The sequence below is a fragment of the Leucoraja erinacea genome, chromosome 15 (genome assembly GCF_028641065.1).
Source record: "Leucoraja erinacea ecotype New England chromosome 15, Leri_hhj_1, whole genome shotgun sequence".
Lineage (NCBI taxonomy): Eukaryota > Metazoa > Chordata > Chondrichthyes > Rajiformes > Rajidae > Leucoraja > Leucoraja erinaceus.
In genome coordinates, this window is record NC_073391.1 from 3,407,181 (window position 1) to 3,421,843 (window position 14,663).

Below are 14,663 nucleotides of genomic sequence, written 5' to 3' on the forward strand. Positions count from 1 at the left end.
GAGAGTATAAACCAAGTCTATCCAGTCTTTCTTCATAAGACAGTCCTGACATCCCAGGAATCAGTCTGGTGAACCGTCTCTGCACTCCGTCTATGGCAATAATGTCCTTCCTCAGATTTGCAGACCAAAACTGTACGCAATACTCCAGGTGTGGTCTCACCAAGACCCTGTACAACTGCAGTAGAACCTCCCTGCTCCTATAAAATCCTTTTGCAATGAAAGCTAACATACCATTCGTTTTCTTTACTGCCTGCTGCACCTGCATGCCTACCTTCAATGCCCCCCCATATAATGTGTTGAATAGCATTAAATTAAATATTATGTGATAAATGTCAGCATCTAGAGGCTAACCTAGCACATACTTTTGTAAACTTAATAAAAATCAAACATTTCTGGATTGATATTTTTAGAATAATTTCTGAAGTTAATAATATTAAATTAGATCCAGATTCAAAACTAATAATACTTGGCATAACAGAACAAAGTCTAACACTCACAACAAACCAAAGAGACTTTCTTGATTACAGTATAATAACTGGGGAAAAATGAATACTAACATTTTGGAAAGGCCCTATAACCCCCACAATTAAAATGTGGATTATGGAAATGTCGGAGACCCTACACCTGGAAAGAATCAGATTTGTCTTAATGGACAAACAAGAACTTTTTGTTAGAATATGGTCTCCATTCATTGACTATTTGAAGGGGTAGATCAGTCCAGCATGGGAACCTAACCGAAGCTTGAACTCAGGATTAGATGAAAATTTATACTTTATAATCCACGAACCTATCTCCAAAGATGTATTATTAGTAAACCAATCAATTCTTTTTTTTATCTTGACATTTGTAGGTTTTTTTCCTCTTTCTCTCTTACTTCCTATCTTTAAAAAAAAAACTAGAAGCAGAACCAATCCATAACTGATATTAACAATGTACGACTGATATACATGAAATGTTTATAATATGTGTTTGCTTCTAATAGAAATATTTTTTTCAATAAATAAATAAATATTATGGGAATTAGTAACTGGAATTGCAGAGGTCCTCTCTTGATGCTGTACAGTTACTGAACAACATTCTGGAAAACGATCAAATGGATTGAACAAGTAGCACTGTTGAATGTATCACCATGTTGTCATCAAGACAACCCTCTCCCCCTCCCCCTCCCCCCCCTCCCCCTCGTCATTGTACTAGTTTCACTGTCATCCTGGTGAGTTTCATTGTCTATAACTCGTATTCACCTAGCCCACAGCTAACAATGGCCCCTTTCTTTGATCAACTTTACTTTTTGGCGTACCTTTCATTCATTTGTTCTGTATCTCTCTCTCTATACCACTCTCAATATCTCTCGTTTCCCCTGAAACTCATCTAAAGGCGGGTCTCGACCCGACACGTCACCTATTCCTTTTCTCCAGAGATGCTGCCTGACCCGTTGAGTTACTCCAGCATTTTGTGTCAATCTTCAGTTTAAACCAGCATCTGCTATTCCTTCCTACACAATCAAAATACAATGTTGGATAGCAATATCTGGGTTTCGAAGCATGATTGCTTCAGCCGAGCATACTTGTACCAATGAGAGGGAGAGAAAAACAATTTGGGGGAGTTTTCCAGACCAAATCTGCAGGCTGAGGTTTAGAGTCATAGAGTGATACAGTGTGAACAGGCCCTTCGGCCCAACTCGCCCACACCGGCCAACAATGTCCCAGCTACACTAGTCCCACTTGCCTGCGCTTGGTCCATAACCCTGCAAACCTGTCCTATCCATGTACTTGTACAACTGTTTCTTAAACAATGGGATAGTCCCAGCCTCAACTACCTCCTCTGGCAGCTTATTCCATACACCCACCACCCTTTGTGCGAAAATGTTACCCCTCGGATTCCTATTAAATCTTTTCCTCTTCACCTTGAACCTATGATCCTCGATTCCCCTACTCTGGGTAAAAGACTGTGCATCACCCAATCTATTCCCTTCATGATTTTGTACACCTCCATAAGATCTCCCCTCATCCTCCTGCGCTCCATGGAATAGAGACCCAGCCCACTCAACCTCTCCCTATAGCTCACACCCTCTAGTCCTGGCAACATCCTTGTAAAAGAAAATTAAACTATTGCTGGGAATGGAGTTTTTGACCAACAGTGTATCCAATACCCAATGGTATCGTGGCCCACCTCTTCAGAAGTGCATCTTGGAATGGGCCACATTATAAAATTGGAGAAAGTGGCAGAAACTGCGGAATAAATTTGTGCTCTGCAAAAGTTGCTTTCTAATAAGGTTCTTTTTGTTTCTCTCTGAATGTTATGTCATAGGTTGAGAAGAAAGGGAAAAGTGAAGATAGCGATGACGTTGAAAGCAACCTGCTGCTTCCTGCAGGCCTCACTCTTCGATGGGTGACTTTCCTTCTGAAGATCTACAGAGCAGAAGACATTCCACAAAGTAAGTTGGATTTTGGGGGCTGAAGAGAAGAACATGGACATCTTGAATGAATGTTGCCACAAGAGAAGTCCTCTCCAAGATGTCACATTTTATCTTCAGCTACCTGCTTTCAATTATGTTCTTTGCAACACCTGACCAAGCTATTTGTGTTCCCTTGCCCTTAAATGTAATGCAGATTTTGAATACTCCAAAGGACCAAGGGCATTGGTGCATAGACAGCACATGCCTTTATTCTGGATCTAACAGTGTCTAACTTGTGCAGTTGTTCCCTGAAGCATTCTAAATTTAATTTGTTTTACTATCCGATAAGATTCCTATCCCAGAGCTGGTCTTAACATTATCGCACTTATTATGATCACCTTCATGAAATGCTGGTGTGGGCAAGTTGGGCCGAAGGGCTTGCTTCGGGTCCGAAGGGCCAAGTGTCAGGGGTTATGGGGCGAAGGCAGGAGAATGGGGTTAGGAGGGAGAGATAGATCAGCCATGATGAAGTAGATGGGTCACATGATCTTATCTTCCACACTGTATCAGTCAATTACTTTATGACACCAATTTACTTCATATTTATCTTTTAAATGCCACAACCTAGTACCAGACCATCCAGTAATGCTTGATATTGAGCATTTTTTCTAAGGTAGACACAAAATGCTGGAGTAACTAAACTCTGCGGGTGAGGCAGCATCTCTGGAGAGAAGGAATGGGCGACGTTTCAGGTCAAGACCCTTCTTCAGATTTTTTGAGTGCTGACATGGATAGAGAAGTGGTTGGCAGACAGGAAACAAGGAGTAGGGATTAACGGGTCCCTTTCAGAATGGCAGGCAGTGACTAGTGGAGTACCGCAAGGCTCTGTGCTGGGACCGCAGCTATTTACAATATACATCAATGATTTGGATGAAGGGATTCAAAGTAAGATTAGCAAATTTGCAGATGACACAAAGCTGGGTGGTAGTGTGAACTGGGAGGAGGATGCTATGAGAATGCAGGGTGACTTGGACAGGTTGGGGGAGTGGGCAGATGCATGGCAGATGAAGTTTAATGCGGATAAATGTGAGGTTATCCACTTTGGTAGCAAAAACAGGAAGGCATATTACTGTCTAAATGGCGTCAAGTTGGGGAAAGGGGATGTACAACGGGATCTGGGGGTCCATGTACATTAGTCTATGAAAGTAAGCATGCAGGTACAGCAGGCAGTGAAGAAAGCGAATGGCATGTTGGCCTTTATAACAAGAGGAATCGAATATAGGAGCAAATAAGTCCTTCTGCAGTTGTACAGAGCCCTAGTGAGACCACACCTGGAGTATTATGTGCAGTATTCGTCCCCTAATTTGAGGAAGGACATTCTTGCTATTGAGGGAGAGCAGCGTAGGTTTACAAGGTTAATTTCTGGGATGGCGGGACTGTCATATGCTGAGAGAATGGAGCAGCTGGGCTTGTACACTCTTGAGTTTAGAAGGATGAGAGGGGATCTAATTGAAACATATAAGATTGTTAAGGGCTTGGACACGCTAGAGGCAAGGTCGAGGAAGGAGAGTGTTCCCGATATTGGGGGTTCCAGCCCCAGGTTGCCCAGCCCTGTCCTAGATGTTAAGCCTCATTGTAAGCCCCCCATTTTTTAACGGAGACGACCTGGTCAGTTTTTTCTCACAGCTTCAGTGGCGAGCTGTGGAATTGTCTCTGCCTCGGAGGGCAAGAAGAGAAGAGGCAGGTTGTCTGATGCTTTCAAGAGAGAGCTAGATAGGGCTTTTAAAATACCGCAGAGTCGGAGGTATGCAGAAAGACAAACTGAACGGGGATCTGAAGACAGCGTGAGGGGCCAATATTGGGTGACGCTCAAAGCTCGTGCTGAGTTTGAGCGTGAGAAATTGCGAGCCTTGGGGGGGGGGGGGGGGGGAGGGGACAACAGACGCACAGGTGAGACACAGGTATTTTGGGTTACGACCCGTGTGTGCCGTACACACACACACGAACCCTGTCCTAGATGTTTGGCCTCATTGTGGTTCTCAGACATGTTTTACAAACGGAGACACACCACACCTGGAGACAGTTTTGTCACACACGGCTGCTTCACACACACACGGCGGCTGCACACACACACACAAACACACACACACAGAACACACACCGACGTCACTCACAGCCACACAACTGACGCAGTTCCCCACACACACACAGGGAGAGATACACACACAGGGAGACACACACACACACATGTGGCGCAAAAACACACAACTGGCAGGGACACAAGACAGCGTGAGAACACACTGTCATCAGCGTGAGAATTGGCTGAAACAGCGAGACACACACACACACACACACACTCAACACTCAAAGCGTGACAGTTGGACAGCCCTGTCTAAGGCCAGGGGAGACACACAACAGACGCACACAGGGAGAGACACATACACAAAGGAAGACACACACACAGGGAGACACACACACACACACACACACACACACACGGGGACACACACACACACACACACGGAGACAGACACAGGGAGACACACACACAAAGGAAGGCGCACACACAGACACACACACACAGACACACACACAGGGAGACACACACACACACCACACACACACACAGGGACACACACACATGCACACACACACACAGGGACACACACACACACACACACACACACACACACACACAGGAGACACATACACAAAGGAAGACACACACACACAGACAGACACACACACACACGGAGACACACACACCTTTCCTTCCCCCCTCCCTCCCTCTTTCCTCCCCCTCCCTCTTTTTCCTCACACTTCCTCTTTCTCCCCTTTCTCCTTCCCTTCCTTCATCCCCTTTCTACATTCCCTCCCCCTGTCTCTCTTTGCCTCCATCCCTCCCTTTTCTCTCTCTCTCTCTCTCTCTCTCTCTCCCTCTCTCTCTCTCTCTCTCTCTCTCTCCCCTCCCTCCCCTCCCTCTCTTTCCCGGGCCGCCCAATGGGGAGCCTGGCGGGCACGGTGCAGCGTGGATTGGCGGCGCTGCCGCTGCCGTGTGAGTTGAAGGGCAGGAGCAAAGATCCTATGGCAGAGCTCCGCTATAGGATCTTTGGGCAGGAGGCAGGCGGTAGCCGGCATCGCAGAGCTCGCAGACGGCTCACAAAAGCGCTGACACCCGCTGACTGGGACCGACGCGCTTCCCCAATCCGTGCAGATCGCTGTCATGCGGCGCAAACGTGAGACAAACTGTGCAGCAAAGATCCTATAGCTCCGCTATACACAGGGAGACACACACAGGGAGACACACACATAGCTCCGCTGTAGGATCTTTGCTGTGCAGGGACTGAAGACAGCCTGTCAGCGTGAGAATTCTGTCTTCAGCGTGAGGGCGTGAGAATTGGCTGGAATGCGTGAGTGTCACGCTGACACTACAGTGGTGGGACTCATCAGTGGAGATGACGAATCAATGGCAGCCCTGTGATTGAGGATGATCAGCCATGATCACATTGAATGGCGATGCTGGCTCGAAGGGCCAAATGGAGAGCATACTCCTGTGTGCAAATTACACCCATTGTCTATTGTCTTCTGCCAGTAAACTAAAACCCCCCCCCCCCCCCCCCCATCCTCAGGACTTTCTGCAACAGGGTGGAGTCTTCCTCACGCACTTCAGCTATTTTGCACATTTTTGCCTTCCCTGCCTTGATTTTCAAATGTGCTCCACCAGGAAAGTAATTGAAAGGATTGAGGAGAGATTTAAATCTTTCCTCAGCCCTTCCGATTGCTTTAATATTAGCAAAGCAAAATAATTCACAGGTGGGTGTATCAAGTTAATGTTGCTGTGTCTACCCAACCCCTCCACCTTCCATGTTCCCACATTGCATGATGCTGCCTTTGATCTCTGAACTGTGATTCATGCTATTATCTCATTGGCCATTTCATAGTTTATTAACGTAATTCTGTTGCCGATTCTTCTTTAGTCCACAGCTACTCTTGTAGATAACGACCGATTTTGCAATTTTCTAGATTTTGAGCCCAGGATTTAGTTTGAATTTGTCATTTAAATTTGTATTTGTGATTTTTTTTTAAATTGTATTTCTGTGTCTTTCGCTGTCGTGCAGAATGCACTCAAATGACATAGGAGTGAAGGAAGTGGTGGTGAATTTTCTTCTTGTTTTACTTTTTAGTGGATGATGCCTTTGTAGAAAGTGTGAAGTCGATATTTGGAGCAGGCACAGACAAGAAAAACCTGGTGGATCCATACGTGGAAGTTAGTTTTGCTGGGAAAAAGGTGAGAATCTACCCATATCCATTTTCCAATGACGTGTATGGAATTCTTGCCTGCTACTAATTACCTCACATGTGTAACACTGACTCTTTCTTCTGCTCTAAGCTTTGTACAAAGATAATAGAAAAGAATGCAAATCCAGAGTGGAACCAAGTTATCAACCTTCAAGTCAAGGTAGGATCTGCTTGCATTTCATTATCTAAGATTGATTTCACTGTGGCTATATTGCACAAGTGGCCACTATCATATGCTTGTTCTTTCCATTGCATTTCGAGCTTCTTTTTTTTCTGTCTTGATCTGATGCTTTCTGTCCACAAAAATGTTTTGGGAATTGTTGATATACTATAGAATCAAATGAGAGGAAACTGGAATTAAATCCTTAATCTTTTTTTTCACTTGGGCTAGTGCGGTGTCAGGTGTTGAGAGAAATATGATAACATTGTGACAAAACAACAATGAAAAACAAAACTGCTATTTACAATATATTAATGATTTAGATGAAGGAATTAAAAGTAACATTAGCAAATCTGCAGATGACACAAAGCTGGGTGGCAGTGTGAACTGTGAAGAGGATGCTATGAGGATGCAGGGTGATTTGCACAGGTTGGGTGTGTGGGCAGATGCAGTTTAATGTGGATAAATGTGAGGCTATCCACTTTGGTGGAAAGAAGAAGAAGGCAGATTATTATCTGAATGGTGTCAGATTAGCATGCAGGTAAAGCAGGCAGTGAAGAAAGCTAATGTCATGTTGGCCTTCATAACGAGAGGATTTGAGTATTGGAGCAAAGAGGTCCTTCTGCAGTTATACAGGTCCCGGTGAGACCACATCTGGGGTATTGTGTGCAGTTTTGGTCTCTTAATTTGAGGAAGGACATTCTTGCTATTGAGGGAGTGCAGCTTAGGTTCATGAGGTTAATTCCTGGGATGGCGGGACAAGCTAGATGCAGGAAAAATGTTTCAAATGTTGGGGGAGTCCACAATCAGGGACCACATTTTAAGAATAAGGGATAGGCCATTTAGAACTGAGATGAGGAATAACTTTTTCACCCAGAGAGTTGTGAATGTGTGGAATTCTCTGCCTCAGAAGGCAGTGGAGGCCGATTCACTGGATGCATTCAAAAGAGAGTTTCTTGGGGCTAGCGGAACCAAGGGATATGGGGAGAAGGCAGGAACGGGGTACTGATTGTGGATGTTCAGCCATGATCACATTGAATGGCGGTGCTGGCTCGAAGAGCCGAATGGCCTACTCCCACACCTATTTTCTATGTATCTATGAATATTCATACACGGACCTTCAGTCTTTGTCTAGATTAAATAGTAGGTGGAGTAGACTTAAGCAAAACTTATCGAGATGGGTGGAGAAGAGTTAAGCGAAACTGAATGAGTTTAATTAAGTTTCCATTTGAAGTGTCGAGAGGAACTGCAGATGCTGGTTTAAACTGAAGATAGACGCAAAAAGCTGGAGTAACTCGTTAGGACAGGCAGTATCTCTGGACAAAAGTAATAGGAGCCGTTTCGGGTCAAAACCATTTTCCATTTAAAGTCATTGATTTTGTCCTTTAGCATAAATTTCCCTGTTCATATTTACACAGTAACTGCATATGTAAATATTTATGAATTTCTTGTCTTTTACTCGCCCAACATTGCTATGTTTTCATGAAAGAACAGCATATACGGTGTGATTAGTTTACAAAGAACTGGCAAATGGAATACAGAGTAGCAAAGTGTATGGTCATGCAATTTGGTTGAAGGAATAAAGGGGTAGACTACTTCTAAATGGGGAGAGGATTTGTAAATCGGAGGGAAGGGGATTTGGGAGTGCTGGTTCAAGGGTTCACAAAAGATCGATATGCAGTGTGAGTCAGCGTTTAGGAAGGCAAATGCAACACTAGTATTAATTTTGAGCGGGGCTACAATATAAAAGCAAGGATGTAATGCTGAGGCTTTATAAGGTACAGGTAAAGCCACATATGGAGTATTGTGAGCTGTTTTTGGCCCCACGTCTGAGAAAAGATCTGTTGGCTTTGGAGTGGGTGCAGAGGAGGTTTACAAGCTTGGGTTAACATATAAAGAGCGTTTGAAGGCTCTGAGCTTGTACCTGCTGGTTTTGACGGATAAGGGGGAACTCATTGAAACCTACCGGATAATGATTGGCATAGATGGAGTGGATGTAGAGAGGATGTTTCCACTAGTGGGAGCGTCGAGGACCAGAGGGCACAACCTCGGGATAAAAGGATGTACCCTAAGGATGGAGGTGAGGAAGAATTTCTTTAGTGAGATGGTGGTGAATCAGTGGAATTTGTTGCTCTTTTAAAAGTGCAAATAAAGAGTGAGATTCTTGTATTTGGAGAGGATGTAACAAATGTCGCTACAGGAAGTCAACTAGCAGCATGGAATGATATGGATGGAAAAAACTTTTTGCTGAATGGACACATTTTGACTTCCTTGGACAATTACTAAATGTGCGTTACATGCTCTAGATATCTCTTCCTTTCCATCGTTACTGAGTAATGACGTTTCAAGAACACAGGAGGGTCCACCAGTTTTGGTTAAATCATCTATGGACATCATTAGTAATGTTTTGAACAGTAATGATGGGAGCTCTCCCCAACTCAACCAGCGGTGGGCTGGGTACAACAACTTGGCTTCTCTCCAAATCTCTCTGACGGGGTTAATTTTGAACGTGGACCCTCTTTTCTACAAAAGTTGACTTGGTACTTGGCAGTGCTTAAAGTTTGCATGATGTATAATACTTTAGTGTGTCTTTGTTAAGAATAAGATAACTACAGTATTTTTGATTCAATTGCTTGTGGAAGGAACTTGTTTATCAATATTCATCACCATAAGTAATATGCAGTAAACCCTTGGTTTAACTGTCCTATTTAGAACTGACCTCAGTTATAGGGGACTAGACTACGGACGGCTGCCTGTGCTGCCCCAGGCTGGTGTCGATACAGCTGCTCGCAACGCCGACCACCCACACCACCTCTAATGCTGCCGCTAGCCTGCCTGCCAGCCCTGCCATGCCTGCTGCTGCTGCCACCAACACCACCCTGCTGCCATTGATGCCACAGCCAGCATTCTCATACCATGCTTGCCATAGGTGACACCACTGCCCCTGGCTGGTCTCATGTTGCCACCCCAGCTATGCCAGCTGCCTTTGCCATCATCCCAGTTGCCACTGCCACCAACCCAGCTGCTCCTACCAGTGCCACCTCATACCTACAGGCTGCGGGAAATGGCTCCACCGATCCTTGCCTCCCTCTGATCGCCAGCAAGCCAGGGCCATCAACTCGCGTGGATTCCAGGCGCAGTCCCAGATCAAGAATCTGAAGAAGGTTCTCAGCCCAAAACACCACCTATCCGTGTTCTCCAGAGATGCTGCCTGACATGCTGAGTTACTCCAGCATTGTTTGGCCTTTTCTGTCGAGGAATAAATCCGGTAGATGCACAGAGTCTCTTGCCCAGAGCAGGTGAATTGAGGACATACGTTTAAGGTGAAGGGGAAAAGATTAGGTTGGAATCTGAGGGCTAACTTTTTCACACACATGGTGGTAGGTTTATGGAACAAGCTGCCAGAGGAGGTAGTTGAGGCTGGGACTATCCCAACATTTAAGAAACAGTTGGCCGGGTACATGGATAGGACAGGTTTGGAGGGATATGGACCAAATGCGGGCAGGTGGGACCAGCAGCTGGGATATGTTGGCTGATGTGGGCAAGTTGGGCTGAAGGGCCTGTTTCCACACTGTATCACTCTGACTCTATAACCAGCAACTGTAGTTGTTTGTTTCTACGACTTATACAATGATAAAACCTTATTCAGTTATAGAGGACATTTGGCAATAATGGACACCAGTCCCCTCCTCTATGGTCTGTTATGTGATATGTGATATGCCATTTATTGTCACTATACATGTACAGTGAAACTGAAAGCTGCTCGTACTCAGTGCATACATACAATTTAGCACAAAAAACAAGAAACAGAAAAACAAAAACAGAAGAAGGGGAAGGGGGGGGGGAATGGGTGCACAATTCTGCGGCGCTACATATAATGAGGGTTTACTATATTCCCCAAATAAAGATCACAACTCTGGTGATTGGAAATCACGACATACTGTAATTGTTAGTGTGCAAGTAATAATCGGGTGCTCAACTGATTGTAACGGAAAATTTAATGTCAAAGCCAAACTTAGGACCCTTGCAGTAGTTTTCACACAATACACACAATTATCCTTCTCCTGCTGACGCTTTTGCAGATCATTTTTTGAGATCGTCTTGTCACGTTTTAAAAACACAAATGAAATAAAACTGTAAACTTCATTGATTAGCTATGTAGTTTCCATGATTGTTTATGTGTGATCCCACTTGAATAGCTTTGGTAAGAATTATTAATGTTTGCAGTATTGTGCTGTTTTGTACGAGTTACTTGGTTATTGTAAGGTTATTGTGACAAGGATTATAGTGGACTTGTTCATCAAGCAAGTCGGTCTGAAAGTTATCCCTCGATGGAATTTTTTGTTACTGCTTTGCATCATTGAAAGAGATACCATAATGGTTTTATCACCCGCTGAGTGAGTTTTTAAATTTGAATTGGTATTTTAGAATTTGCATTTTTACTTTTATTGACTTGGTGAATCCTGTATCTCCCTTGGAGCAGCGTGACCTGATGGTGCAAAGGTCCTAGAGTCATACTGCATGCGAACAGGCCCCTTGGCCCGACTTGCTCACGCTGACCAAGATCACTCCTCAACAGTAGTCCCACCTGCCTGCGTTTGGCTCTCTTCCCTCTAAACCTTGCCTCTCCAAATGTCTGGTAAATGTTGTTATATTAACTGCTTCAACTGCATCCTCTGTCGGCTCATTCCATACACCCACAGTCATCTGCGTGAAGAAGATGCCTCTCGGGTCCCTATTAACTTTTCCCCTCCCTTCTTGATTCCCCTACTCTGTCCATTCATCTAATCTATTTCCCCTCATGATCCGATACACCTCTATAACATTGCTACTCATCCTCCTGCGTTCCCAGGAATATAGTCCTAGCATGCCTGACCTCTCCTTATAACTCAGGCCCTTTAAGTCCTGTTGACATCCTTGTAAATCCTCTCTACTCTTTCCAGCATGGCAGTGGCCTCCCTTTAGCAGGGGTGACTTAAGCTGTACGCAACACTCCAAATGTTTAAGAAAGAACTTCAGATGCTGGAGAAATCAAAGCTAGACAAAAGCTGGAGAAACTCAGCGTGTGAGACAGCATCTATGGAGAGAACGTCATAGAGAGAACTTCATAGGTGACGTTTCGGTTCGGGACCCTTCTTCAGTCTGAAACGTCACCTATTCCTTCGCTCCATCGATGCTGCCTCACCCGCTGAGTTTCTCCAGCATTTTGTGTCTACCTGCAACACTCCAAATATGGCCCCACCATCGTCTTGCACAACTGTTACATAACATCTCATCTTCTAAATTTATTATGTAAAAGAATATGTGTGTTATGATTGTGTTTATAATTTGTTTGGTTGTTTTGTTGTTTGTCTTTTGCACAAAAGTCCACGAGCATTGCCACTTTCATTTCACTGCACATCTCGTATGTGTATGTGACAAATAAACTTGACTTGACTTGACTTCTATACTCAAAAGCCTGACTGATGAAGGCCAATATACCAAAAGCCTTTCTGACCACCCTATCTAGCCACTTTCATGTACCAGCACTCCTAGATCCCTCAATTCTACCACACTCCTCATTCACTGTGTAGGTCCTGCCCTTCCTAAAATGCAACACCTTGCACTTATCTTTATTAAACCCCATTAACCATTGTTCAGCCCAGTTGCCCAACTGATTGAAATCCTACTGTAATATTTGATAACCATGTTGATATAAAATGGATATCTCTTCAATAAAACAGGACGAGCAAACAATGTGCAAGGATTGCTGTGAATTGTTAAAGATGCTTTAGAATATTTACATGCTCATTATTTTAATCTTGGCAAAAATGTAAAAAATGGTCATGGATAAGCCATTCACTTGATCACTTTTGTCAGCTGGTTCCCTAATTAATTTTGCCAATGCATCTTTCACTGACAGTCTGCCTGCTTTTAGCTATTGGAGCTATAGTTTGCTGCCTTTGAAATTGACAATGGTTCCTGCCGTACAACTTAATCCGTTGTCCAGCAATAATTGTGTGAATGCAGATTGCAATAACAAAAGCTAAATGCTGCTGGTGCTGGAAATGTGATTTACCAAAACCCCATAATATTCAGCTGGTAGACAAAAAATGCTGGAGAAACTCAGCGAGTGGGGCAGCATCTATGGAGACAAGGAATAGGCGACATTTCGGGTCGAGACCCTTCTTCAGACCTAGGTCGAGGGGGCGGGAAAAAGAAAGGAAGAGGTGGAGTCGGTAGGTGTTGTGGGAGAGCTGGGAAGGAGGGAGAAAGCAAGGGCTATCTAAACTAGGAGAAGTCAATGTTCACACCGCTGGGGTGTACACTACCCAAGCGAAATATGAGGTGCTGTTCCTCCAATTAGCGCTGGGCCTCACTCTGACAATGGAGGAGGCCAAGGACAGAGAGGTCGGAATGGGAGGGGGAGTTGCTGAGCAACTTGGAGATCAGGTTGGTTAGTATGAACTGAGTGGAGGTTTTGGGCGAAACTATATCCGAGCCTGCGCTTGGTCTCAGGATGTAGAGAAGTTGAGACCTGGAATAGCAGATGCAATAGATGAGGTTGGAGGAGATGCAGGTAAACCTCTGCCTCATCTGGAAAGACTGAATGGGTCTTTCTAAACGACAATTCTAGCATTTCCTGCGGTTGCAAGGAAAAGCACCCGGGGAGGTGGTGGTTTGGGTGGGAAGGGACGAATTGACTGGGGTAGGAAGGGACGATTTTACCTCATATTTTGCTTAGTTAGTTTACTCCCCAGTGGTATGAACATTGATTTCTCTAATTTTAGATAGTCCTTGCTTTCTCCCTCCTTCTCCTCCCCCTTCCCAGCTCTCTCACAAAGCCTACTGTCCCTGCCTCTTCCTTTCTTTCTCCCCCCCACTCCCCCCAGACATTAGTCTGAAGAAAGGTCTCGACCTGAAATGTCACCTATTCCTTCTCTTCCATAGATGCTGCCTGACTCGCTGAGTTTCTCCAGCATGTCATGTCAAGAGAGTTTATTGTCATGTGTCCCAGATAGGTCAATGCAATTCTTGCTTATATATATACACACACACATAAATAAACAGATAAAGTGCAATAGGCTGTTATAGTTTAGAGTTTGTTTGATGGTGAGTTTAATAGCCTGATGGCTATGGGGAAGTAGCTGTTCCTGAACCTGGATGTACCAGATTTCAGGCTCCTGTACCTTCTACCTGATGGCAGCGGAAAGATGAGTGTGTATCATCTCTCTGTTTTTGTCTACCTTTGATTTTTCCAGCATCTGCAGTTCTTTCTGAAACATTATATTCAGCTGGTGAGCAAGCAAACGAGATGAAAGAAAGTGGACACTTTTGGTCAATGTATTTTCATCAGTACAGGGTTGAGAAACTTTTTAAGAATCAATGGAACAAAAGGTTTTAAATGACAGAAAAGAATATCAACACCATGTGAAGGTTTTTGAGAGTTTCCAGAAAAGATTTGAGTGGTTACTGGGAGAATGGATTATATGCAAGAATAGATTAGAGAGATGAGATTCTTTGGAGAAGAGATGACATGAAATGTCATCAAGTATATAGAATAATGGAGGATCTGAATAAAGTGGATAGTGGAGGCTGTTCACTCTTATAAGGGTTGAGGACTAGGACTCGCGTTATAAAAAATAGAGGATGATTTAACAGTAGCATAAGGACGTTTTTGAGGCAGCATAGGATGCATCAGCATGATCAAGGACCCACACCACCTTGGCTATGCTCTCATTTACCTCCTGCCATCGGGAAGAAGATATAGGAGTCTCAAAACAATCATCTTCATGCAGGAACAGTTTCCTCCCAATATCCATCAGGCTA

General features: G+C 44.2%; 1 protein-coding gene across 1 annotated transcript in view; it reads left to right on the forward strand.

The window, feature by feature from the left end:
• LOC129703906 (myoferlin-like) overlaps positions 1-14,663 on the forward strand; it is a 329,673-nt gene that overhangs the window by 95,063 nt on the left and 219,947 nt on the right. The window contains exons 12-14 of the mRNA XM_055646609.1: positions 2,308-2,434; positions 6,580-6,683; positions 6,786-6,854. Of these exons, the coding sequence (XP_055502584.1) occupies positions 2,308-2,434; positions 6,580-6,683; positions 6,786-6,854 (300 nt within the window). The remainder of the gene's footprint in view (positions 1-2,307; positions 2,435-6,579; positions 6,684-6,785; positions 6,855-14,663) is intronic.